Source organism: Medicago truncatula, chromosome 4, assembly GCF_003473485.1.
Source record: "Medicago truncatula cultivar Jemalong A17 chromosome 4, MtrunA17r5.0-ANR, whole genome shotgun sequence".
Classification (NCBI taxonomy): domain Eukaryota; kingdom Viridiplantae; phylum Streptophyta; class Magnoliopsida; order Fabales; family Fabaceae; genus Medicago; species Medicago truncatula.
This window is the reverse complement of record NC_053045.1, coordinates 2110921-2138783: the sequence shown is the minus strand read 5'-3', so window position 1 is coordinate 2138783 and position 27863 is coordinate 2110921. Positions and strand designations below refer to the sequence as shown.

At 33.8% G+C, this 27863-nt stretch overlaps 4 protein-coding genes and 1 long non-coding RNA gene across 6 annotated transcripts; 2 read left to right on the top strand and 3 right to left on the bottom strand.

Annotated features, from left to right (window-relative positions):
- Positions 1 to 778: 778 nt before the first annotated feature.
- Positions 779 to 11538, bottom strand: LOC11418696 (mediator of RNA polymerase II transcription subunit 15a). Of its 2 annotated transcripts, none has more exons than XM_039833522.1 (6): positions 11090 to 11538; positions 10614 to 10913; positions 9668 to 9779; positions 9228 to 9348; positions 1450 to 1764; positions 779 to 1413 (listed from the first exon to the last, which is right to left on the bottom strand). In XM_039833522.1, the coding sequence occupies exons 1-6, from the start codon at positions 11479 to 11481 to the stop codon at positions 1004 to 1006; spliced, it is 1650 nt and encodes a 549-aa protein (XP_039689456.1). In that variant the 5' UTR covers positions 11482 to 11538; the 3' UTR covers positions 779 to 1003. The 2 variants fall into 2 exon arrangements, with proteins under 2 accessions (XP_039689456.1, XP_039689457.1); XM_039833523.1 differs by lacking the exon at positions 11090 to 11538 and adding an exon at positions 10961 to 11038.
- LOC120580166 (uncharacterized) lies at positions 5837 to 8631 on the bottom strand. The gene is made up of 3 exons (XR_005645849.1): positions 8143 to 8631; positions 6877 to 7085; positions 5837 to 6127 (listed from the first exon to the last, which is right to left on the bottom strand). It is a non-coding gene; the product is annotated as an uncharacterized lncRNA (long non-coding RNA).
- Positions 11539 to 14103: 2565 nt separating the features above from the next.
- LOC120575782 (putative UPF0481 protein At3g02645) lies at positions 14104 to 15810 on the top strand. Its single transcript, XM_039833688.1, has one exon. It carries the CDS (start codon positions 14104 to 14106, stop codon positions 15808 to 15810), a length of 1707 nt encoding a protein of 568 aa, XP_039689622.1.
- Positions 15811 to 21043: 5233 nt separating this feature from the next.
- On the top strand, positions 21044 to 22732 carry LOC11425287 (putative UPF0481 protein At3g02645). Its single transcript, XM_003604279.3, has one exon. The coding sequence runs from the start codon at positions 21044 to 21046 to the stop codon at positions 22730 to 22732; it is 1689 nt and encodes a 562-aa protein (XP_003604327.3).
- Positions 22733 to 24914: 2182 nt separating this feature from the next.
- Positions 24915 to 27578, bottom strand: LOC120580202 (uncharacterized). Its single transcript, XM_039833679.1, has 7 exons — positions 27432 to 27578; positions 26966 to 27103; positions 26539 to 26616; positions 25730 to 26413; positions 25232 to 25461; positions 25026 to 25136; positions 24915 to 24933 (listed from the first exon to the last, which is right to left on the bottom strand). The coding sequence occupies exons 1-7, from the start codon at positions 27576 to 27578 to the stop codon at positions 24915 to 24917; spliced, it is 1407 nt and encodes a 468-aa protein (XP_039689613.1).
- Positions 27579 to 27863: the final 285 nt, after the last annotated feature.

Genomic DNA, 27863 nt, shown 5'->3' with positions numbered 1-27863 from the left:
TTGATGATGAGTTGATCATATGAATCAGGTAAACTCTGAAGTAGAAGTTCTGCACGTTCATTTTCAGCTATTGTGAAATCTGAGGCTGTGAGTTGAGGAAATAGTGTATTCATGGTATTTATGTGATTTGTTATTGATATGGTATTTAGTGTAGAAGAAAATTCTTGTGTGAAGTGACTTGACCTCGTACAATTTAATAAGAGCATCCCATATCTCCTTTGCAGACTTTTTCTCTGGAATACTTGACAATACCGAATTTGCCATTGCTAAGTGCAAATTGGTAACAGCGTTGTCATCCATCTCTTTCCACTTTTGATCAGTGATATTTGCAGGTCTGCCATCAATTGCATCTAGGCAATTGTCTTTTCTTAGAACCGCCCTTATCTTTAATTTCCAAAGTGAGAAATTACTCCCATTAAACTTCTCAATATTAAATTTTATTGCCATGTTTTGAACCGGATTACACTATTTCACCGTGAATAGTACACGTAAGCAATATTGTATGTATTATCGTATATTTGAACAAATCTAGTCTACGTTAACAATCATTACAAAAGTATACAACCACACGTGAGAATAGTAACCGTGAACAATAATCGCAGCGGATTAGTGATAACAAACCAAGTGCTCTGATACCACTGTTAGGTATCAGAATAACAATAAAATATACATATGGATCACACAGTTACTAACAAAAGACACGTACTAATAAGAAACTAAAAGGAAACAAATATAACAAACAGAGAAGGGTACATAGATATAAGAATATATCGATATCTTGATTAAAGGGGCCAAACAATATTATTTATAAATCTTTCAATAATATCTTGACTAGAAGAGATAACAACTATAATTAAATGACAAATATCACATTTGCCATAAAACTAAGTTTGCTTTATTATAAGGTAAGAACGATTAGAGTAGGAAAGAACTCTAAAGAAAAAGACCAGAAATGTTAAAATGCATAAAAAAAATTATTATTTGAACCCAAAATTCTCCACTCTCAAATCATCATCATCATCACCACCATCATCATCAACGTCATCATTATCATCATCGTCGTCATCATCAATTGCTGCTGGTGTTGCTGCTGCAGCATCTGGGACAGCTTATGCTTTAGAAGCTGATGCTGGTAAAGAATCTGTTGCTGTTGAAGACTGGACTGCATAGCCGATGATGTTTGCATAACAGACTGTTGAGAAGATTTCAGCTGATTTGCCTGCAGAATGTTCTGCTGTTGCTGGTGTTGCTGCTGCTGCATATGAGACAGGTTGTAATTCATAAGCTGCTGTTGGTAAAGAATCTGTTGCTGATTCTGTAGAAGTCTGGATAGAGATGATTGCATCATCAAAGGCTGCATAGCCAATGATGTTTGCATAGCAGATTGTTGAGAAGATTGCAGCTGATTTGGTTGCAGAAGGTTCTGCCCAATCTGAGGCAGCTTATAATTCAGAAGCTGCTGTTGGTGAAGAATCTGTTGTTGATTCAGTGATTGTTGCTGTTGCTGTTGGAGAACAACTTGCTGCCTACTTGGCATTTGCCTCTGAGAATCAGGAAACATACTCTGTACATTGGAATTCTGGCCAATAGTGTTACTCATAGAATCTTGCCCAGGTTGTTGAGTGTTAGAATTTTGGCTAATATTCTGGATCGGAATCTGGGGTAGAGCCGATACTGATGGAAGGTTAGGTTGAGGTGCAGCATTATTTTGAATGGTTTGAGATAGCTGATGCTGACTAGGCAAAGGATTAGGATGTTGTTGTCCTGGATTAAAAAATTGAGACTGTAAAACAAGTCCTATAGGAAAGGAAAAGAAAACAAATATGGATCACAATATTCAACATGAAAACACCATTTGGATTATAATAACATATGGAAAAGATCAATCTAAAAATTCAAAAGAAAGAAATAAAACAAGACAAGCGGAGCCAAAGAAGGATAGTAAGATGGCAGTCCAACTCCCACATTGGTTTCTTCAACAAAAAAAGAGTCACACATTACATGAGATATGGTCTGTAAAGGTGTTTATAATTTGGTGGACAGTCCTCACCTCTACAAGCCAATTTTTGCAAGGATTGGTTTAGTCCCAACCCAAAATTCTAAGATTGTATCAGGGCCTATCAATGACTTGTTGGGCCACATGCTATCGGAATCAGACCACTCGGACCACGATTTAGATGCCCAGTCTTGGGCATAAGGGTGTGTGTTAAGAATCTCATATTGAATGAGATATCGCATGAACATGTGTGTATAAGTGGTGGGTGGTCCTCACCTATACAAGCCAATTATGTAAGGGTTGAGTAAGGCCCAACCCAGGATTCTAAGAATGGCTGATGGAATACAACTTGTTCATTTATTAGACCCACAACAATAGGATGCTAATAACTATAGTCTCGGCAATATTTAGCAATGGGCGTTGACCGTTCATCAACCTACCCATTAACATATGGCCCCCTCAATTGTTTAGTCGGGCTAATTACTTTCCTTTCGTTGAGTATTTAGAATCAATTAGAAACAATACTATGATATAAAGTTAAATTCATCAACCACCAGTGTGTGTGTGTGTGTATATATAGGGGTTTGCTAACTTAGACCAACAAAAAACATGAAGGTCCAAGTTAGCAAACGTGCACCTTTTCATTTGGAAAAAAAAACTCAATATCCACTAGTGTAAACCAATTTAAAGTAAGGGATAGTTTAGTAAATATCCCTCAAGCTATTTGTTATAAAATAAAGGGTTAATAGGCTTTTACCCCCCTGCCATTTAGGGGTCTTTTGGTATACCCCCCTGCAAAAAAAAAACTTGGAGATTCCCCCTTGTAAAATGTAGATTCTTTGGTTTACACCCCCCAGTCCATTTGATTGGATAAATTAGCTTATGTGGCGCGCTGATGTGTTATTTTATTTAGTTTTGTTTTTTTTTATTTCCACGTCGGAAACAAAATATTTTTTTTACAAAAAATAATACTAAAGATGCGAAATACCTAAAATACCCCTAAGCATTTTCTTCTTCTCTTCTTCCCAGCGAGCCTCTTCTTCTCTTTTCAAACTCTCAAGAATAATATAAATTTTTTTCAAACTCTCAGCAGCTCAGAGAAATCCATAACTAAGATTCAACACACCATCAACACTAACAACATAAATTCAACACAAGTCCAAAAATAATAATCAAACAGTGACCTTTTCTTTCTTTCCTTCCACAAATCCAGAACTGATACAGAACAAAATAAGACTCCCACACTACTAACATAAACACGCCTAAAACACAGACAACACCACTGCTTGCGCTACCAAGACACTCCCAGCACCAAAACAACAAACAAATCAAACCCAAAAACGTGAAATAGATCGTGAAACATGTTGGAGATGCGAAGCAGATGGTGAAACGAAACCGGCGGCCACCGTAGGCGTAGGAGTGGCGGTGTGATTAGGGGTGAAGCCACAACATGTTCAAATCTGATTTGTGGAAACTGATTTAGAGGGTTTAATTGATTCCAATGTGTTTTTTTTTTATAAAAAAATAATTACAAATTTATTAAAAAAAAGGCAGCTGGGATAATAATTGTTGTGTTATTGTTTCAATTTGGATCTCAAGGGAGTAAAGAGATTGAAGGGAGGTGGAGTAAGAGTAAGAAGAAAAAAAAGCTGGAAAACGGTTGATAGAAGAAGGAGATAATGAGGAAGAAGATGAAGATATGATGTTTTTAATTTTTAATTTTTTTTAAGTAATTGTTAATTAATAAAAAAATGTAGGTACAAAATAAATAAATGGAAAAAAAATAAAAATCCAACTCAGCGCGCCACGTCGTTGATAAATGCATAGTCAGCACGCCACTTAAGCTAATTTATCCAGTCAGGTGACCTTAGGGGGGTAAACCAAAGAATCTACATTTTACAAGGGGGAATCTCCAAGTTTTTTTTTTGCAGGGGGGTATACCAAAAGACCCCCATATGGCAGGGGGGTGAAAGCCTATTAACCCTAAAATAAAAGTGGGTCTAACTCTAAGTTAGCAAATTCGTGCAAGTTAACAAATATGTTTTAATGAGAAAATTACTAAAGTAACCCTAAAGCTATTTGTAATAAATAAAATAAAAGTGGGTCTAAGTTAGCAAATTGGTGCAAGTCAACAAATATGTTTTAATGAAAATTACTAAAGTAACCCTCAAGCTATTAGTTTAAATAGTAAAGATAAAGGATATTTTTGTCCAAATGAAAAGGTGCACTTTCGCTAACTAGGACCTTCATGTTTTTTTTGCTCTAAGTTAGCAAACCCCATGTATATGAGGACATATACTATGAGAATGTCATTTTTATATGAGAATGATGAGAATGAATAAGAGCCATCAAATTAAAAAGGAATGGTTGAGATTAAAACATTCTTAAAGTGAGTCATGTGTCATTAATATCATTATATTATTTTTATTGTATCATTAGTATTCCTTTTTAAAAGGGTGTCATTATTATTCATTTATTACTAGTCAGCCTCTCTCTCCATGATCTTCATCTCTCTCCATTGAAAAATTTCTAATTTCCATTTCAACATATTAATACTTCACTATCCTTCAGAATTTGGATCTTATCACACCATAAAAATACATATTTATCCTTTGATTTCAATTTTTTCTTCTAAATTGTTGTCTTTTGTTCCCATATTTTATATTTTGTCGTGGTCCCAGATCCACGAGGAAGAAGCTTGATACTCATTTCATTGTTCCAAGTTTTTCTTTAAAAATAAAAAAAAAGATATGTTCTAAGAAGCGTTTTTTTTTTTCTTTCTTCTGAGCAAATGTTCTACGAAGCTTGATCCATGAGGAATTCAAAATTCAACTTTTTTTGTTACAAAATAAAAAATAAAATCAAAATTCTATTTTAGTAGTGTTCAAAAAAGGAATACTAATGACACAATAAAAATAATATAATGATATCAATGACAAATGACTCACTTTAGGAATGTTTTAATCTCAACCGTTCCTTTTTAATTTGATGGCTCTTATTCATTCTCATCATTCTCATATAAAAATGGCATTCTCATAGTATATGTCCTCTATATATATATTCACAAACCATGCCCAATAAAAAGGAACTTCTATTAAGCTTCCAGCCATATTTCAACAATTCTCAAAGTTCCAACTTCCATAAAGACTTAAAAAAGTTAGATGGTAGAATCTATTAGAGCAATGATTAAAGTTTGAGTCTTGCTAACATGTTCCTTTAGGGCACTTGTGAAAGAAAAAAAAAATAGACGTATTTGTGATGAAAAAGATAATTTAAAAAATTTCAAGAAATGAAATACACCATTTCCAATATAATGTTTCAATATTTAGTTCATTAACACATTCCCTAAGAGTGTGTTTGGATAGAGCATTTGAAAATTCAAGGGAATTTGAAATTTTAAGGAATTCAAATGCTTCAATTGAATTCCTTTCATTTTCAAAATTCATTGTTTGGGTAAAGTGAATGAATTCCTTCATTTTCAAAATTCATTGTTTGGATGACAAAGTAATTGAATTCCTTTATTTGACTACATTTTATTTCTTATAATTACTTCCATTTTTAAACTAATTAACTGGAAAAAAAAAATCCTAAAAAAATAATTAATTTAAATTTTTTTCTATCATAATTTATTAAATTTCTTGACTCGATTTCATTCACTTTTTTTTTTACAATCGTTCATTTTTTTTTTAATAATTGAAACAAAATAACTATATTTTCTTCCCTAATAATTCCTTCTATTAAACATCTGGCATATTATACATCAATTATTAGCAAAATCACGTGAAATGGAAATGAATTTGGATTATTCTCTAAAACTTGACCTGTAAGAATAGAAAAATATTGAAACAAAAAACCTTTTTAATAAAACTAATATTTGTATTATAAGAGTTGTAAGTACACATATAATCCATGTATCTAATATTCTTCGCCACTGCGAAAATGACATTTAAAAAAAATTAACTACTCATCGTAGACAATTTCAATAGACAAGTATAGATTAGAATTAACTACTAAATGTAATAATCCCCACAACAAATGTGGTATACACATGTACAGTAATTGAGTCCAATTGTAGATGTCATCCCTCCATTGTCACAAGTCTGCCTATAGTCGTCATCCTTCAATCATCAACTGCACAAAATCACAGCAAAATCTTGGATAAATTCATATAGTTTTTTTTTTAAAAGCCAAAACAAAAATTTATTAGAAATATAAGGTACCAGTGGTACCAACAACAAGTGAAATTTATGAAGCCAAACTAGTGAAAGAATAACAAAAGCTTCGACCACAAAGAAAAACATACAAAGGTGCCGGAAATATGCGGAACACCTAACAATGTAGGAACACCAAAATCCTTATATATGTGGAACCTCTACCCAAAAATCAAAGCCTAAAGCGGCACAGGCATAACCCAACAACAACAAAGATAGCACAGAAAAACCAAAACACCCAAACCTGCACAGAAAGGCAGTAACTACAGCTTCCCACTAACAAACTACAAGCTTGCCTAGACACACCAGAAGGCTAGAAACTTGCACAGCCGCAAAACCGCAACCACTACTGAAAAAAAAGGCACTGATCAGCCATGCTGCAGTTGCTGAAAACACCAACAGCAGCACCAAAAAAATACCCAGACACACACCAAACCGGCAACAGGCAAGCAAAAAAAAAACCCTGCAGACAGCAGAACCTCCACCGCACACAGCAGGACATATTTTATGCTATAATCTAACATCAACTTGCCTAACATCATGACTAAAGAGGGGTAAAAAATTACAGGTACTGACTAGTAAATCATGTTTCAATGACTCGGCTACTTCTCTCATAGAGTTCATCATCCCCTATCTATCTTTACCCTTATTAGCACGAGTGAATTGTACCTTTTTCTTTGTTGCGGAGCTTGGTTCCTATAAATCAATATACACATCAGAAACTTTTCCATCTGCATTTGCTTCTTTGCTCATAACATCATCCGCATCAAATGCATGTTCTACTTGAATCCACTTGCTCTATCTTTAGCACATATAGCTACAATGTCATCCCAATTTGGAATGACCTTAAATCGGAACCGTTTGGCTTCTTCATGAGACTACAAAACAAAAGAAAACAACAATGACCATTAATATTAAAACTATAAGATAATGTAAGACAGCACTGAAACAACAGCACCACCTATGCAAATACCATCAGTTACATCACATGGTTCAGCATTTCTAATAACCGATTCGAGTTACTATGATGATAATGGTTTAACAGAAGCTTCAAGAGAAATTTTCACCAATAAACAACAAGCATTAGACCCTTTGTTCTGCTATGATTTCCAATCTTATAACTTACCTATGACTAATTATCACGCAAGCCTTAAACCATGTGATTAGAGTCAATTCGGACTTAATTCAAGCTATGGATTCACTTCAATGCCGAGTCTAACAAATTCGGATCACGCGAATGTGTTTGTGACAGAGTTTTCATACAACAATTCAGCTTCAAAATTCAGCTCATTGTTCATTAATGATCAAGGGAAAGAAAGCAATTCATGCAATAGCTCAAATATGAGTACTATTTATCCATCTCAAATGAGAAGTACTGTGTTGGAAAATAATAATGCTATGAAATCTGATGATTATGGAACTAGTTCATGGGAAGGACAACTTCAAACTCACAATTCAATAGAAGATTTCAATAGCTATCCTTTAACATCACTTTCAGAAGATTTAACAGAAGCAAATTTTGATATCTTCCATCATATATAAATTGTAAATTCTTTCTTTATTTTTTTCCTTCCAACAAAAGAATACAAGAACAGAGATAAAACTAATTAGAACCAATGAGATAAATTTAATTAGATCATAACTAATTAGATACAACTTCTCAGATTAGGCACAACCAAACACACTCAAAACGGTGTATGTACTATGTTTCAAGTCCAACAATTCCGACAAACTGTGTATAAATTTCAACAGTAATCACTACCAACCCAAAAACTAAATAAAGCTATACACTAATGTATAACATAGAAGCAACGTAGAGAAGTAAAGAACTTGCTGATTTATATGACACTAGATCTCAGCTAGCTATAATTTGAAAACTGGAGTATAACATATAGAGAAATTAAAATATGATAGAGAAATTGAAGTATGAAATACCTTACATATTCATTCCATTTATTTTCATCTTCGACATTAATCATGCATTTTGGGGCATCCCAATCAAATCCACTTTGACCGAGAATATCACTTATCTGTACCATCCTCGCCAAAGTTTGATTCAGTTTTTCACATTATCTATGATGACTTAAATCAGAATAACAGTGAAATAAGTCAATTCTAACAACTTAAAATCCAAAAATCTCTGAAATCAACAACTTCTAATAGCTTACACAGTGAAATTCATCAATTCTAATAGCTTAAATCGGAAAAACAGTGAAATAAGTCAATTCTAACAACTTAAAATCCAAAAAACCCTGAAATCAACAACTTCTAACAGCTTACACAGTGAAATTCATAAATTCTAATAGCTTAAATAAGAAAAACAGTGAAATAAGTCATTTCTAATAACTTAAAATCCAAAAACGCTGAAATCAACAAATTCTAACAGCTTAAAATCAATAAGCACTGAGTTCTATCATTTATAAGCAAAAAAATGTACATACCTGAGCTGGTGAGCAATGTGTGTAATGGAAACGGCGACGAGGAGAAAGAACTGTGACGGAGAGGAGAGAGAAGCACCACCGGAGAGAGAGAGGCACAGTGAAGGTGAGCTTCGCAGAGAAAAGTGTGAAACGCGGGAGAGAAAAGTGAGAAACGCCGGATATGAAATGACAGAGAATTGTGAAATTTTTGTATTTTAGGTGTTATTTTAAATCCTTTAAATTTTGGAAAAGAGAAATTCTTATCAAAATGCTTTGAATTTTAAAAATGACTTAAATATTTTCCCAAACAATAGAATTTGGGTCAAGTCAATTTAAATTCTCCAAAAAATTACATTCCCTCATTAAAATACTTTATCCAAACACACTCTAAGGGAACATGCTAACATTTACTTTTTAAAGTTTAAGTAACAAAATAAGGCTACACTCAGTTTCTGCTAGTTCTTTGCAAATGCCCCAAAGTTTAAGGGATCTAAATCAACATCTCTCAATATTTAATTACATAAATAATTAAATAAGATTTGCCAACTTTGGTATCATACATGAATACAACCACCAATTCCCTAGAAAACATATGCTTACCTTGACCGGGCAGATTATTTCTGGGACCACCTTCATTTGATGGCAAATTGTTGGCCATGGTGTTTTGAGATTTATTCTCCATTGTTACCATTTTCAAAGATATTTTTCGCAAATAATCAGACTGAAAAGAAGGAACACCAGTATCAAGTTAAATAATCGATGTTCAATATAGTAGAAACCTAAGCTATCTTTGAGAAAGAGAATATGAATATTCTTTATTGATCAAAAGTTGGTTATGATTACGTGATGATAATTGATCAAATCCCTCTAACTTATTTGATTCAGTTCGTTACAATGAGAATAACTGTTTGTTAGGACTGTTATTTTATAGGTTATACACAGCTAAAGTAGGCTGTATTGATATATACTACAATACAACATAGTTTCACGAATAACCATGAATGAAAGTGGAGACTGCACAATACTCGTAATGAATGTACCTGGCTTGCCGCATCAGTATAGATCTTATCTTCAAACCTTTGAGCAAGCTTCCGAAGTTCAAGTAATCCCTCAGAACCAGAAATAGGATGATATTTTCTTAACGTGTCCATTCTACAAAGGAAAAGCAATTACTTCAAATTTAGATAGTGCAAGTGACAGAGATGTTCAGACAATGGCACAAACACAACAAGATTAGCGGTAAAAAGATAATCTTTGTCAGATAATTATTTATTCCCACACCTGCAGAAGCAAAAAAATAGACATTACTGTTTAGAGGACAGATCACAGAACCAAGGATCATCATTCATCAACAACAACAACAACCACCAAGCCTTATCGCAATAAGTGGGGTCGATTGCATGAATCAAATTACGCCAAAATGTTTTATCATAAACCATAATTTGAAAGGATCATCATTCATCAATGATACAAAAAAGTTTGTTCCAATTATTTCAAAATGTTACACAATGCAACAGTAAAAGATCATAAAACTTAAAAAGTATACAATATATAATTTAATATTCAAATAAATACTAAACTAAGATCATTCCCTCCTCACTCATCCAAGAAGCAATTTAGGACAAACAAGCTAAAAATATGCATGGAACTTGAAAATATTTAGTAGTGATTCAGATGAACAACATTCATCTGAAAATTAATGATTGCATTTGCCTATTATTTCTCAAAAATTGAATAGAATTTTGAGCGAAGTTGTATGCTAAAATGATTTAATTTTTTAAAGTTAAACAGAACGGTGAGACATGATTCATGTTTATTATTTTTTAACTTCTTCCATAACACTATTTCTTGGATATAATCACATCTATAAAGGTTGTCAAAGTTATGGATTGATTATTAATTTCTTAATTTTCTTTTCAAATGCAACAACAGCTAACAATGCTATTTAAATAACCTCAGTGATAAAGTACTGACACTGAATCTTACATTTTGTTGACGATTCTATGGCGTTGATCAGGTTGTATTTGAGTTCTCCAATCACTTGTGTCAATAGTGGGTTCAGTAGTATCTGAAGCAACGTCAATAGTAACATTTGAACCTTCTATGTTCTCCAATGGTGCACCAAAGTGTGATACAATGTCAGATTTTGGGACGTGAATAGATTTAAGTGGTGGACAATCAGTAGCAGAAATCACGACTCCAACAGTACAGTTGAATTTCAAGCAGTCATTCTTGAGGAAATCAGAGCTTTCAAGCAATGCCCGTCTGAAAAATCGCTTGTACCCCCTACAAAAATTCATGAACAAGATCAAAATTTTCACAAATAATAATACCACATTGTACTCTCATACTGATTTTAACATGCATTGTCCTTGTCCATCAAGTGTCAACTCAGTGGAAAAAGTTTTATCTTGTGACATTTCGAATACTATTGTAAAATTGTCATTAGTACTAACACATACCACATACTACCCTTCTGCTTAAGAGTATAAGGAACAGTCTGAAGCGGCGGAACAAAATGGCTATGGACCTTATGCTTCCCTTTACCACTCTGATCAAGAAGCTTGAGTTCAAACAACGCTCTAACATTAGTAACTTCACTCTCCAACGTGACGTAAACAGAAACAAATTCAGACTTATCCTGCGGATTCTTGCCGTCGGGATAGAAGTAGATTGCCCATTCATACCCTCCGCCGGTGAAAACTTCGCTTGCAATGTGTTTTCCGATTCCCATTCCCTTGGTCAGTGAGTAGCCTTCGATCAAGAATTCGTGTGAGGCGTTTGTTGTTGAAAGCGAAGAGAATGACGGTGGTGGTGGTGGTGGTGGTGGAGATTGTGCAGTTACGGTGGTCATGGTTGGATTTTAGGGATTTGTGAATTTGGGGGTTTTGGCGTTTGTTTTGAGTTTCAATTCTTATAGTTTATATTTATATTAAAATAATATTATATTTTGGCTTAATTGCACTTTTGGAACCTTATTTTTCTAAAAGTTGCGGTTATGAACCCATAACTAATTTAAATACAAAACAGAATGGTTAAGGGTATTATAGAGAGAAAAAAAATAGAATAGTTAAGGGTATTATAGAAAACACATACATAATTTCATCAAAAATAATAAAATTTATTTGATTTCTTAGTTACTGCAATTTCTCCAAATAGACATATATTTTAAAACAGATGGAGTATTTGTTAACGAGACTCATAATTAATATACAAATGAAATACATATTTATACGATATAAATATACCCTGTTGGACAACCTAAAGTTGTCAACATAACATTTCTCTTTCTGTTTTTTTTCTTCTCTTTCTTTTAAACCGAAGCATTTTTATCATTTGTTTTAGCAACAAAGGTTTTTATTTTTATTTTTAAAGGAAATTGTGGGAGAAGTGTGGTCTCATCATAAGAAAGTATATGGGGCGTTAGATTAGGATAGAGAAATGATATTTGTACAACCATTTTAGTACAATTTTTGTACAACTTTCTCTCTCACACTCACATTATGTTTTTATTCTCTCTCTACCTTTTTCTCTCTCCATTGTTTTTGACCAATGAAAAGAGAGAACAACAAAGTTGTCTCAAAGGTTGTACCAAAATGATTGTCAAAATATCACTACTCATTAGGATAAGTGAAATTCCTATACCTAAACTAAGGAGGTTTTTTTTTGGAGCACAGCACATTCACACCGTATTTTCTCGTTTCATAGTGTTGGAAAAGTAATGTGAATAGCATGCATGCTATTAAAACGCAGATTTTTTTTATAAAAAAAAAAGGTCTGCGTGAGAAACATTACTCCTTCCGTTTTTTATTACAAATAAATTTGACTTTTTAGGTATATTACACATATTAAAATATTAAATTATATTATATATAAGATGTTGCGCTAAAATTCATAGTTGTGTAGCGTGCTCGAGCGGTTAGGCATATGTCAAATAAGCCTACTTGTTTCAGGTTCGACTAACCCTCATCAGGGTTCGAACCGGTGCATGCTGGTAGACAAAAATAACTACTTGCCACCATGGCAATAATCTCAAATTATAAAGAATTGGCCCACCCTGAGTATTATTTCTAGCTCCGCCATCGGTAAGAATCATTATCTTGTGAGTAGTGGGAGAATTGCCACCTACAAAATTCGGATCTTGTTGGGTTAAAACGCCTATTCCTAGGTTGAATTGGGTAGTGAATTATCCGCATTTATATATTTTTTCTTCCCCTTTTTCTAATCGTATTGTAAATGACGGGCCATCACATTCTTTTTAAAAAAATATCTAACTCTATTTTTTTATGCTAAAACATGGTGTAACCTATTTTCCCTTTTTTTGTTAGCATCAAATATATAATATATAAAATATAAATAGACTATAATGAAAACATCAAATAATGAGATAACAATAAAGTTATGAATACGCGAATATAATTTAGTCAATAAAGTACGATTTTACGTTTGAAAAACGAGATTATAGTACATTGCGAGGGAATACAAATTTAGAAAATAAGAAGAGAGAATAAATTAGAGTATATATTTTGTTTATAAAAAAGAAAAACTTAATTTTTTTTATTAAATCTCTATTGTTGGGTTCAAGTTAGGTTTAGTGAATTTCAAATCGATCAAACCAAAATCCAACCTAATAAAGATGAGTTAATTAAAGTGAAAACCAAGTTCATCCGATTATCCAACTCAACCGACCGTTTGTGGGTTGAGTGAGTTGACCCGAACAATAGAGTACACCATATTATCACACATGTCATGTGTGCCAAAGGACAAGCAACTTAAAACAATTTCGTGAAGTTTCAGCCACTTCTACAATTATCTTATCACTTGAGGTCCATACCATCTTTCCTACAGCCAATAAGATTTGAAAACCAGACTCCCCCATGTATCAACAACAGTATTATCCTTAAATGCCCTCAAGCCCTCAACCACAAAAAACACATGGAAACAATGGTCCCAACTTTGTGGAAATATCTAAATTTAGAAAGAAATAATTGGGCAAGGTAAGAGAGCACGTGCTTCACGAGGTAACAAATAGTAAAACTTGTCGGTAGCTAAGATAACCAAAGAGACATACAAGGGTTTATTTGGAAAACATGTCTTTAAATTTTCATGAATACATACCTAAATGAATTAAACATAAGCAAATTATTTCTACACACACGACAAAATAAAGTTCATTATTGGTGTCTTATAAAACTCGGTATCCATCCAAGAATCGACTAATCCGATAGACCAATTCCACCGCCCACTTGTGGGGGCTCCGTTTAAAGCCAGAGTTTACTCTGTATGGACTTAGCCCATCGAAATTCGCACCAAAGGGAATCGAACCTGAGACCTCTGGAGGAGCAAACTCCAAGATCCCAAGCCAACCACTAGGCCAATCCCAAATGGGTTTCATCTTTCTCATTATAAATACTAAGCCTCGTGGTAAACAAATTAAACACATATTTGCTGCTTCAAAAAATAAAAATTTGCCAACATGTCTTCTCTAAGATCTACCATGTCATATAATTCCAAAACAACCTTTGATGAGAATCTTTGGGTGATTCAAGTTCGGAAAACCCTAGAAGAAGAGTTTGAGGAGGAAAATGGTGAATTGTCTATATCCATTTTCAATGTGCCAAAGCTTCTTATGGCTAGTGATCCAAATTCTTATGTTCCACAACAAGTTGCAATTGGTCCCTACCATTATTGGCGTCAAGAACTTTTTGAAATGCAAAATCACAAGCTTGCATCAACAAAAAGATTCCAAAAACAACTACAAAGTCTCAAGATAGATAATCTTGTTGACCAATTGACAAAGTTGGAACAAAAGATTAGAGCATGCTACCACAAATTCTTGGATTTGAATGGCGAAACCTTGGCGTGGATGATGATTGTTGATGCATCATTCCTACTTGAGTTCCTTCAATTTTATGCCATGCAAGAAGAATCAAGAAAGGTAATTTCTTCCAACATGTCTCATTTTGTGAACTATGTTGGGAGGAGATTATCTCCTAATGCAATTTTGAGGGATATTGTGATGCTTGAGAATCAAATTCCATTATTTGTTTTGAGAAAGATGCTTGAGTTAAAATTCTTTTCATCAGAAGAAAATGCTGATGATGTGTTGATATTGATGTGTATAAGGTTGTTTAAAGAGATTTCACCCTTTAAGATGTTTGAAGAGTATCCTAACATTCAAGTCTTAGAGTGTGCACATTTGCTAGATTTTTTGTATGACATGATTGTGCCAAAATTAGAAAAACAACATGACATCATTGAAGTTGAGATTCAACAAGAAGTGGATCAACAAGAAGGAGATGAAAAATCATCAACTAATGATTCCATCCATGTTAAGAAATTTTTGAGTATACTTTGGAAATTTCTTTCAAAGATAATCAAAGGGCCTTTGCATGGAATCAAAAAGGTACTTATATCTGCACCTCTAAAAGTCCTTAAAAAGTTACCTTGGGAAAACATAACCAACCTTCCAGGAATCAAACTTGTAAAACAACCTATTGAATACTTTTTAAACACTCAAAAGAAAGAAGAGGAAAAACCAAAAGATGAAAACTCTAGTACTCTAAAGAACAAAACACCCTTGGTGGAGGAAATCGCTATTCCTTCTGTTGAACAACTTGTGACTGCAGGGGTTAATTTCTTACCTGCAAAAGGAAGCATATCAAGCATTAGTTTTGATGCTAAAACAAACACTTTTCACCTTCCCACAATTAGTTTGGATGTCAACACCGAAGTTTTTCTTCGAAACTTGGTTGCATACGAATCATCGGTTGGATCGGGACCTTTGGTTATAACTCGTTACACGGAATTGATGAATGGAATTATAGATTCCGAGAACGATGCAAAGATTCTAAGAGAAAAAGGGATTATTCTAAATCACTTAAAGAGTGATCAAGAAGTGGCTAACATGTGGAATGGAATGAGCAAGTCATTGAGATTGTCAAGGGTACCATTCTTGGATAAGACTATTGAAGATGTTAACAAGAGTTATAATAATACAATGAAGATCAAGATTTGGAAATTTATGAAGTCTTATGTGTTTGGTTCATGGCAGTTTTTAACATTCTTGGCTACCATCTTCCTCTTGTTTATGACAGCCTTGCAAGCTTTTTGCTCTGTCTATACATGTCATCGCTTCTTTGACAAGGCACTACTAGAGCTCACATCCCCGGACACAAATTAATTTTGCTTAGAGAAGCTCCACCTTTTGCTTCAATTTCTCTATAAAATGCTATGTGTGATATGTACCATGATCATGTAATGTTAAACTATGATGAACTCTTTTTAGAATTCTTGTAACCTAGAATTCTTGTAACCTATATTGACTATTAGAACTCTTAAATAGCCAATGAATATTTTTATTTGATTTTTTAAATATAGTGCTCAATTTACCTGAAACTAGTGAAAACAATAGCAATTCTAGGCTTCTATAAATTTATACTAGCAATATACATGGTTCTAGAAAACCACTCCAAACCAGCACACTTTCTTTCTTCTTTCAAAAGCAACAATTCAAGCCTGACATTAGCTTAATGTTTGTGTTTTATTCCTAACAAAGAAAATAGCATTCAAATACAAAAAAGATGAACTCATAAAGTGATAGCTTTGGTCAAGATACCAGACCCGCAATCATGACTGATGTGAATTCGGACAAAATCACACAAATGAAAACAAAGATGTGTGGAGCAAAGGAAGTAATAATCAATGGATAAAGTGGGTTCAAGCAACAACAACAACAAACTGACTTAAATCTAAGTGTAAAGCATCACCACAAACATAATCAAAACAACAATATAAGAAAGCAAGAAAGAAAACAAACACACCAATATGGTAACCCAGTTCGGTCCAATATGACCTACTATGGGGGAGATAGCAGCTCTCCAATCCACTAGGATCAAAGTGATACAAAGGGGTTACAAGAAATTAGCTTGCAAGCTCACAAAGAACAAAACATAATTTCTATCCTTTTTCAAGTCACCTACACTCTCAATGAATCCTAAGAGAAAACCCAAAAGGAAGCTTTTTTATCCTTCCAATGGTGAAAATCTTACTAACCAGGGTGTTTACAATGTTACACAACCCAAGATAACCTCACTACAAAGACACTCAACCCTAAAGTTACCTTCTTTGTAAACCCAAGTCTCTCTCTCTCTCTCTCTCTCTCTCTCTCTCTCTCTCTCTCTCTCTCTCTCTCTCTCTCTCTCTCCAAGCTCTTCTTCAAAAAATGAACTGATACGCTTAAATAGTACATTGTAACTGTCAAAATCGTGTCACGATTCGTAACGTACGACCCAAGGTACAAAACCTTATCCAAAAATTGTGTCACGATGGATCAAAATCTTGTCACGATTTTACACCAGAGAAACCATGTTCTATGCCAACGAAATCGTGTCACGCCACCCAAAAATCGTGTCACGATTGTGATTTTTCTCTGATCACAAATTTGAAGACAATTTCAACAACGACAATTCTAAAGTAAACGGACTACGTCACTATCTAGCAACAATAAGATTAGCAAAATTGTTTTTTTCTTTTGTAGATAGACAAAATGGCAAAGCCATTATAAACTCACACACACAAGTGGATTTACCAGGGTTTGAACCCCGGTCATGACATACGGCCTAACAATTTCGGCATTTTGCCAGTTGAGCTAGGACTTCTGGATAGATTAGGAAACTAGTGTTTTCCTTTAGAATTGAGAAAGCTTCCCATGGCATACTCGTATCACCCATCCTACACCTCATCTTATTCAACCATGGCTACAATTTTGCCTTCATCTTCATCACATAACCCACCCACGAATGAATTGTTACAAACTTCTAAAAAAATCTTAAGAGATTTAACTGAGTTAAACAAAGGTTCCCAACATGCTCTCACAATAGCATGCACAAAAATCTTCCAGAAGCTTGAAAAATTCAAAGAAAATTTGAAAGAGGAGAGTCTTGAGGAAAAAGAAGTTGAGCCACATGAAGAAGAAACTTAGTGTCTAAGAGTAACGCCTTTTAAGAAACCACATGACAACACCACTTCAACGCCACCGCCGAAGGCACCACCACACAACACAACTATGATGTCTCTGCTGCAATTGAAGTCATTGAATCCACCATTGAAGCAACTGAATCTGCTCAAAACTCAGCCACCATCATCGTCGATCTCTGCCCTTTCTCTGGTGTCGTCCCCTCTCCCGAAACCAGTAGATCCACAATCTCCAGTAGAAAAGAATTGTTCTCAAATCCCACCATTCCCCCACCTCCAAAACCACCTAAATGAGTCTCTATTTATGGAATCTTTGACCTTGAGGACAAGGTCAGTTTTGAGGAGCGTAGCAGTGATAGCTTTGGTCAAGAGGAGACATTGTTAGACACTGGACCCGCGATCATGACGATGCTAAAGTTAAGGGATTACGTTACTATCCGGTAATAATAAGATTAGAAAAATTATTACTATCCATTAATAATAGGAGATTAGAAATCATCCATTGTCTTTTGCTACTAACTTTCTTAATTTGGAGTTAAGTATAGAATACAAAGGAAAAATATATAACTAATATTTTGTTTTTTCAAATGATACACGTGCAACACATTCTTGCTTTTCGTTTACAGAAATCCTAGTAAGTATAGCAACTCTCAATATAGATAGATAGATGAGATTCAGATTCCCTTTCAAAAGCATCACCCAGTTAAGTTGGCCAATTTGGGAATGCATTCCAAGTACTTGTTGTTAGTGGTGGAGGGAGGGGGGCTTTAGAGACTATGGTCCCCCCTATATTTTTAATAATTTTTGTTATATACTACTCAATAGACGATCCATTTGAAAATTTGTAATTTTGATCTAACTTACTTTGACCATATTTTTTTTACTAATATACAAAGATAAATAATATCATATAAGATGTCGTTAGATTCGTCTCGATAAATATTTTCTAAATATCAAATTTTCATAATTATTTCTAACATATTATTCAAGATATTTAAACTCAAAATTATGCATTGACATGCGTAAGAGGGTCAACTTTATCATGTATTATGGGACGGAGGGAATACAACTAAACTATATAAAAATATTTCATAAAATATATATTAGGCTATGGTCCCCTAATTAATCTAATTAAAATATTCACATGTTATTAGATTTATTAACAACAAATATAAATAGTTTTATATGTTATATTATTTTAAATTATCTTGTATGGTCTTTTTCACAACATATTTTAAACGGAATGAACCATAGTGATATGGTTTTGCAAAATAAATGAGTATTTTAAAGCAAAAAAAAAAAAGTAAATTAAAACCTAAAATAAAAATAGGGGATTAAAATATAATTTAGTCCTTAATGTATTTCTCTTGTGATAGTGGTTCGGAATTTAGTCCTTAAAAATAGGGGATTAAAACCTAAATCTCATGTCCTTGACACTCGTACATAATTTTTTCTATTTAGTCAATTGTTGTTCTCTTTTTGGATTAACCCTCCAATTCTAGTGATAGTGGTTCGGAATTTGACCAAAGAGGTAAGTAATGTTTAGCAAAAAATTGTTCTACTCAAGAATCGAACTCATGTTATTTTAAAAAGTTCGTCATTTGCCAAAAAACACATTTAACTCGGGAACTTATGCACTATTAATTTTCTACTTTTTTTTACGGGGGTGTTTTTGTTTTCTCTTCCTATACTTTTTATTATATTTTATCTATGATAATTATATTTATTAATGTCTCTCTTACTGGAAAAAAAATGTTGCTTGTACTCGGCCTCCTTAACTGGAAATTCCTAGCTCCGCCCCTACTTGCTGTTACAATGAAATAGGTATTGTAGTATTCAATCTCTTTTGTGGTTGACTCTTCGATTTCTTTCCCACGGCTTCAATGACAAAAATATTTAAAATATATTTTTAATTGTTAGTTTATTTTTTTGTTCATAAAGAAAAAGCTAAATCTGAATTATTAATTAAATCAGACGGCTAATTTTAATTTGACAGTGTGAATGAGGGATTTCTCTTACTCCAAATCCGTTACTCCATGTTATGATGTAAAGAAATCTCATATCATACGAAGATTGCTATATCCCATCCCACTCCTCACAAAAAAGATGCAATATATATCCCACATTTTTGTATTGGTCACATGCAAACGTAAATAATAAATTGTTTATTGTTTTTTAATCTTAATTAAAACACATGTCTCAAAAAAAGATAAAAAAATCCTAATACTCCATGTTTCTCTCCCTCTACTCAATCTTTCTTTCTCCACGAAGCCACACACACGTCCAAGCCACAAAATCTGTCACCCCGTGTCAATTGAAGCATCTCCTTCAAATATTCAACTAACTCAAAACCTAATTTTTTTTTACACCGTTTCTAAACCCTAGAAATTCTACCCCGAAATATAGTAGAGTATCTATCAACATAATATAAACCTCTCCCAAGATGAACACCCTCTAGGAACCAATTTCCCAAACTAGACTGGAATAATTAGAATTCGTTTATGATGTGGAATATTAGTCTAAACTGCAACCATATAACAAACTAAGATTTTTCTTACCACTACACCAAATTTCTCAGCGGAACAAGGATCGCAAACCAATGGCTTTGATACCGCTGTTGGATATCAGAGTAACAAAATATTATAACACACAATATTTACGTGGAAACCCCTCAACAAATAAAGAGAAAAGTACGTCTATTACAACAGTGGAAGAGGATGTAGAAATCAAGATTTTACATCAGTTGAAACCCGATGTGAAAGGATGTGGACTTACCACATCATGTCACCTTACATCGGTTGTCAACCGATGTGAAAAATCATTTTCAACTGATGTGAAAAATCATTTCTGCTGTAGTGAAAAAAGCATGAGGTAAGAGTAGATAACTTTCAGTAAGAGGAAGAAATTACACGACCTCTCTAAATGCAAGGAGGGTATATTTACCACTCTCTCTTATAAACAGGAGAATACTAGCACTAACCAGGAGAAACCTCACATTTGAAACTATTTCTTCTCCGTATTTTCTCTCTCTCTCTCTCTCACTCTCTCAACAAGTAAATACACTTAATGTTGTGCTTCTCTATGGGATGATTTACAATGGTGCAAGAGACAGCCATTTACATTTATGGCACGGTAGAAAATAAACACTATGCCAACCAATATGTTTGACTATTTATGCACCGAAACATTTGTAACAAAAAATACTGCCCATGTGAAAACAATTCAACAAAAGGTGGCTTCATACGTTCACATAAATGAACCTCCATGCCCTAAAAGAAATAACCATGAGTAACACATTCCTAATTGTTTATTGTAAATTGATCTATCAAAGTTAGTGCAATTGTGCATATTATAAGTACCGAACAAAACATACATCTTATTGCCAATATAATTTCTTCGGTGTAAGAGTTATAAAAAATATGTCTTCTCTAAGGTCCACTATGTCATATAATTCTAAATCAACCTTTGATGAACTTCAATGGGTGATTCATATTCGAAAAATCCTTGAAGAAGAATTTGAAGAGGAAGATGGTAAATTATCTGTAACCATTTTCAATGTGCCAAAGCTTCTTATGGCTAGTGATCCAGATTCTTATGTTCCACAACAAGTTGCAATTGGTCCTTACCATTATTGGAGATCAGAACTCTATGAAATGCAAAGTTACAAGCTTGCAGCAACAAAAAGATTCTTGAAATCACTACAAAGTTTCAAATTAGATAACCTTGTTGACCAATTGACAAAGTATGAACAAAGAGTTAGAGCATGTTACCACAAATTCTTAGATTTGAACGGAGAAACGATGGTTTGGATGATGATCGTTGATGCATCATTCTTACTCGAGTTACTTCAAATTTATGCAATGCAAGAAGGTGAACCAAAGAGGGAAGTTTTGTCAAGCATGTCACATTTAGTTGACTATGCTGGTAGAAAATCAGCTCATAATGCAATGTTGAAAGACATTGTTATGCTTGAGAATCAAATTCCATTAATGGTTTTGAGAAAATTGCTTGAGTTCAAACTCTCATCAAAAGAAGCTGCTGATGAAATGTTGATTTTCATGTTTATAGGTTTGTTTAAACAAACTTCACCTTTCAAGATGATTGAAAAGTTTCCAAGCATTAAAGTCTCCGAAAGTGCACATTTGCTTGATTTTTTTTACGACATGATTGTGCCTAAATTAGAAACAGGAAACGACGTTACTATTGATGTTGAGATTCAACAAGAAGAGGAACAAGACAAAGGTGAAGATGAAAATTCAAAAGGTGAGTCTAGTTATGTTAAGCAACCATTCAATGAAATATGGAGGATTCTTTCAAAACATATCAAAGGACCCATGAAATCACTCAACAGGGTTGTATCAAGACCTTTGAAAGTGCTTGTAAAGTTTCCATGGAAAATCATATCCAATCTTCCAGGAGGTAAACTTCTAAAACAACCTGTTGAATCTTTATTTTTCTCTAAAGAAAAAGGCGATGAAGAAAAACAAGAAAATGAAAATTCTAGCACTGATCTTGTTAACAAGCCACCTTTGATGGATGAAATCGCTATTCCTTCTGTTGAGCAACTTGTGCTTGCAGGAGTTAATTTCTTACCTACAAATGGAAGCATATCAAGCATTAGTTTTGATGCTAAAACAAACACTTTTCACCTTCCCATGATTAGATTGGATGTTAACACCGAAGTTTTTCTAAGAAACTTGGTTGCATATGAATCATCGGTTGGATCGGGACCTTTGGTTATAACTCGTTACACAGAATTGATGAATGGAATCATAGACTCCGAGAAAGATGCAAAGATTCTAAGAGAAAAAGGGATTATTCTAAATCACTTAAAGAGTGATCAAGAAGTGGCTAACATGTGGAATGGAATGAGCAAGTCATTGAGATTGTCAAGGGTACCATTCTTGGATAAGACTATTGAAGATGTTAACAAGAGTTATAATAATACAATGAAGATCAAGATTTGGAAATTTATGAAGTCTTATGTGTTTGGTTCATGGCCAGTCTTAACATTCTTGGCTAGCATGTTCCTCTTGTTCATGACAGCATTGCAAGCTTTTTGCTCTATCTATACATGTCATCGCTTCTTTGACAAGGCTCTAGACTTTACATCCCCAGACACAAATTAATATTTCTTAGAGAAGCTCCATCTTTTGTTTAAGTTTCTCTATGGAATAGTATGTACAATGATCATATATATGTTAAATTATAATTTATGAATTATGATGCTTTGCATAGTTTTCAATGAAGAAAAATATTGTATCACTCGATTAATTAATAATCGTTGAAATTTGTGACTGATCGAGTGTTTTCTTGTTACGAATCATAAATAAGAATAATATCTGTTTTTATTTATTTATTTGCGGTGTTAGGAACACACGATCATGCACACACTTTCTTTTATCGATCGAAATTTGCAGGTATTGTTTCCTCTTTGGGCTTCACTCATATGATAATTGTGAGCATGATACACCCTTCTTCAAATTTCAGACGTTTGTACGAATATAATATCTTTTTTTTATATATAATTTTCATCAGGTTGTTCAAATTTGCATCAGGTCTAATTCAAAAGAGGTTTTTGGAGAAAAAGGAGGATGTGAAGGTTGTAGACTGCAAGGATTAGCTACAATATGACAGCTAATTTGTAGCAAATACCCGATTTATCTACAGATATACCGTGAATTCTAGCAAAAAGAAGGTATGACAGCTAAACCATGGTATATCTGTAGCTAAATCGCTTTTGCTAGAATTTAGCTACAATTTTTGTCGTAGCAAATACCCGATTTTCTTGTAGTGTAGGTTGTGTGTATATCCTACGTAAATTTGATAAGGTCTACATGAATTTTTATCGATAAGAGAAAATGTTTCTTTTTAAAAAAAAATAGTGTGTTAAATAATGTGTTGTTAATGTTTTCCCTTTTATATATGACTCTCCTCGTTGGTTTCGTGCTCACTAATTATCTTGTTGCGATCATTATATGAACAAGATTACCTCAAAAAAAAAAAAAAAAATTCCCTCGCCTTCATGAAATATTGATTGATTAATGAATTACTACTTCTTAGAACTCCTCTTATGAAAGTGGAGAATGTTCATCATATTATTGTGATGTAGTGGAGCCTTTAATTTAATGGCATGCAATGTGCCAACTTAAAAATGCATTTACATTATAGAAAAGAAAGTGGGATAAGGTGAGAGTAACCACTTATAATTAAATTAAACAAAAGAAATGCTCAATGAAACAAACTTCAACTTTCTCTTCATTCTACTATATATATTATTATTGATGATAGTAATATGGTAACTTGTTCCCAATTCATTGGCAACTTGTTATATCATAATGTTGTGCAAAAAGCGTCTTAATCCTACATGACTTTAATTAATAGATTCACACTTCTAAATTACGAATAATTACTTCAAATTTCACAAGCATACCTACTACCAACCTTGCATTGACTATCAAAATAAAACATGTGGAACACACTTAATTAACTGATTCAGACTTTTAAATTACGATTGTTACTTCAAATTCCAAAAGCATGCCACTATACCAAACCTTGCATTGACTATCAAAGCCCCATGCATGAGGAAGCACTGTTTGACGGAACTGAAGCAACAATATGCAGAGGAGACATCAAAATCATCCATGCAGAGGAGAAACTCACTTCTCTTGATCCTTTTCTACTAAACTATATAGGACAATTCTTGTCCATTTTTTTTTACTATTTTGCCCTTATGGGGTTATTTTGGTAAATTAGTAATTGCTGCCTTTGCCCTATATATATGGAGTGGTATGATTTCAATTTTTATTCCCACTACTAGTTACAAACCCATGCTTCGCACGGGTTGAATTACATATCTTGCAAAAAAATTGTTTCAAAGGAAAAATGAGCAAATTAAGGAATATTGCACAAATATTAGAAATATTTATCAAATTAAGGGAAAAATATGGAAAGAAGTATTGCACACAAATGATTAATTTTAGGGAAAATGAAAATTTCGTAACTGCATTGATTTTCAGACCATTGATTATGAGAATAGTGTATAATATAAAGTGTAATGAGCTAACATTCAATTCTTAGATTTTAAAGGAACGGTGTTACCATATTTTATCCCAAGATTTTTTGATTTAAACCTGTTGAAGGTGGTAGGTTTCTAAGGTCGAAAGAAATATGTGAAGAGAGAGATGTCTTTAGCAAAGCCACCACAGCCAAATAGTGCAAATATTATGCAATCTAAACAAATATACATAGACTGAATAATACAAATCCTCATATTTGTTAATTAATATCATCATGATCATGCTCAATAACTTAATTAAGCTCCTCTACACTACACCAGAATTAAGAATTAACAGTCACAGGCTCCAATATAATTCATAAATTGCTTTGGATTTTTTTTAGTTTATCAACACGTCTGCATACGTGTTGTTCTTATGATGTTCTACTTGTTCATCTGCTTTGTGGTTTAGCTTCTCAACCTCAAAAGTGGAGCCAAGTTGCCCACGATTTTGGTGAACTTCCTTCTGAAGTTCACTGGTAGAATCAGTGCATGCAGACAGCAATAAACTGATATCATTCTCCAAAGTAATATTATCCTTTTCTTTGTTCAACTTTGTCACGCTATTTGCCTTTTCTCCAGTAGTTTTCCATGGAGAGGAGAAATAAAGGCATCGATAGAATCAGAAAAATCATCAAACTTATCTGCAATATGTTCATTTCTCAACTGAAATCCTTTCACAATCTTTCCAAATGATGAAATTATGGTGTCAATATCAATTCCATTAATCTCCCTATTGTCCAATTCGACTTCAAATTTTTCAAGGCCATCTGAAAATGATTTTCTCACAGGTGGATCTTCCTGGAACAAAAGACATGACATATGCAATCAAAAGCATTGGGAACAACACATATTTGATCCCAAAAGCTCCGTGTAATTTTCATGGGATTGAGTACATAATTCAAATCATTATGTATTAATCACCAGTCTTCTAATTATCTGTGGACACATATCATAGTGGTCGAAAGATTTAGATGGCAAATATATATATATATATTAAATCAAAACAGTATCAAATACACAACTTGAGAAAATAACAACAGCTAAAAAAGGATAATAAGAATGTTACCTCCATCTCAAGGTGCCCTCTAGAATCCTTAGCGGACAGGGAAATATGGTTTCTTACTTTGCTCACAATGAGATCCACATTCTTCAAGGTCTCACATTTTCTCTCAAAGCATTGTTTTATCCTAAGAAATAGAGTATCGTCTTTCATAAGCACTTGAAGATCATTAAGGAATCCAATGAGCTCTAGAGATTTGTTCTCTAAGCTGCGATTCTTTCCAGCTAACTCATCCATGTATGAATTTAACTTTAAACTGAGCGAAGATATCTCCTGTTTGGCAATTTTATTTGCATCTTCCAGGGTAAAAATATCATCTTGCGCCTTCAACAATGCATCTTCCAGTGATTTTATAGTTTCAGAGGAACCTACCAACTTGCTAGCATTATTTGCTGCTTCATCTAGCAGCTTCTTCAATCCATCTTCCAATTCAGTCTTGACAACTTGATCAGCATTATTCTTTTGGGTCAATAAATTTGCCTTATTTTCAACCTGAGATAGTTCAACTTCTAGATCCTTTATGGTACTGCTGGCCTCTGATAGTTCTCTTGTCTGCCTGTCTGCTGCATCTCTAACTCTCTCTAACTCTGTCTCTGCAGCACCTCTAGATACTTGAGCCTGCTCTTTCTCCTCGGAAAAAACAGAAATATCTTTTTTCCAATATCTCAAAGGAAGTCTGCTGCAGTTCAACTTTCACTGTTGAGGCTGCACAATAGAAATGTACAATTTTCAACCAAGTAGCAAAGAGAACAGTCAAAATCAAATCACAATTCAAAATCAGTAGTGATAGAGATTCATAACAACGAATTTAATACCATACGACGTTCTTTGAATTTATCAACAATTATTTGAGGATCCACTCTTGTCTGTGTATAAGCATCAATCTTGTTCAGCTCCCACAAAAAAAAAACATTTTCATTAACAAAAAATGAATCTCTCTTATGTCTGCAGAGTTGGTAGTTAGTTTAGTTAGCTCTACTTCTTTTCAAATGCATCATTATCTGCCAATACTTGCGAAGCTAATGGATAAATTTTCATCTACTTTAGATTGAAGACTATGGTGAATACATACAAATGAAAGTAAACCAAGGTATGAAATTCTACACAATTTTTTTTATTATTAAAGTAAAGCAAAGCAGCATCCCAATGCTCAATTCGCGGTTGTTGCATGAACTGTGAGAGAACATGAATGGAATATGATAATTCAGGTCGTGTAAAGCAAAGATAAATGAGACGACCCACCAACCTACGATAGCGATCAAGATCAGCAAGAAGCTCACTATTGGAAAGGCTAAGATGATGATTTTGTTCGAGTGGAGTACTCACAGGTTTTACACCAAGTAAGCCAACTTCACTAATAATATCCAGAGCATATTTTCTCTGACAAAGAAACACACCTTTAGAGGATTTTGCAACTTCCACCCCTAAGAAATATTTTAATTTTCCCAAATCTTTCATATATGGAAGCATTTTCTCCAGTAGTCTTTGAAACACTGTATCGAGTCACGATCATTTCCACATATAATCAAATCGTCAACGTACACTAGTACCACCAACTGAATATCTTTATCGTGTAATGTAAATAAAGAATAGTCCGAGTATGACTGCACAAAGCCATAATCTTTGAGAGTCGAAGACAACTTTCCAAACCAACAACGTGGGGCTTTCTTTAACCCATACAACGATTTTTGAAGCTTACAAACCATACCTGGTTGAGACGTGTGAAAGCCGGGGGAAATTTCATGAAGACCTCTTCTTGTAAATCACCATGAAGAAACGCATTGTGTACGTCCATTTGGTGAAGCTCCCATCTTTTTGCTGCAGCGACCGCTAGAACAATTCGCACGGTGACCATTTTTTCCACTAGTGCGAAGGTTTCGTTGTAGTCGATGCCTTCAACTTGATGATTTCCAAGTATAACCAGCCGAGCTTTAAACCGTTCTATGGTTGATACTTGATTTTATATACCCATTTGCATCCCAACGCCTTTTTATTCCTCGGCAGGGAACACACTTTCCATGTGTTATTATCTTCAAGAGCTTGTATTTCTTGTTGCATTGCTAATCGCCATCTGCTGTCTTTTATTGCTTCTGCAAATGACATAGGCTCTCTGCCGGCTGTCACGGCTGCAAGAAACTTA

Coding starts and splice junctions, on each gene's coding strand:
- LOC11418696 (XM_039833522.1), bottom strand. CDS start 11,481: ATGACCACCGTAACTGCACAATCTCCACCACCACCACCACCACCACCG. Junction 1,765..9,227: donor AAATAATCTGCCCGGTCAAG/GTAAGCATATGT, acceptor TTTTTAATCCAG/GACAACAACATCCTAATCCT. Junction 1,414..1,449: donor TCACCAACAGCAGCTTCTGA/ATTATAAGCTGC, acceptor AGAACCTTCTGC/AACCAAATCAGCTGCAATCT.
- LOC120575782 (XM_039833688.1), top strand. CDS start 14,104: ATGTCTTCTCTAAGATCTACCATGTCATATAATTCCAAAACAACCTTT.
- LOC11425287 (XM_003604279.3), top strand. CDS start 21,044: ATGTCATATAATTCTAAATCAACCTTTGATGAACTTCAATGGGTGATT.
- LOC120580202 (XM_039833679.1), bottom strand. CDS start 27,578: ATGGTCACCGTGCGAATTGTTCTAGCGGTCGCTGCAGCAAAAAGATGG. Junction 27,104..27,431: donor CTTTCACACGTCTCAACCAG/GTATGGTTTGTA, acceptor TTTCTTTGTCAG/AGAAAATATGCTCTGGATAT. Junction 25,137..25,231: donor GGAAAACTACTGGAGAAAAG/GCAAATAGCGTG, acceptor TGATTCTACCAG/TGAACTTCAGAAGGAAGTTC.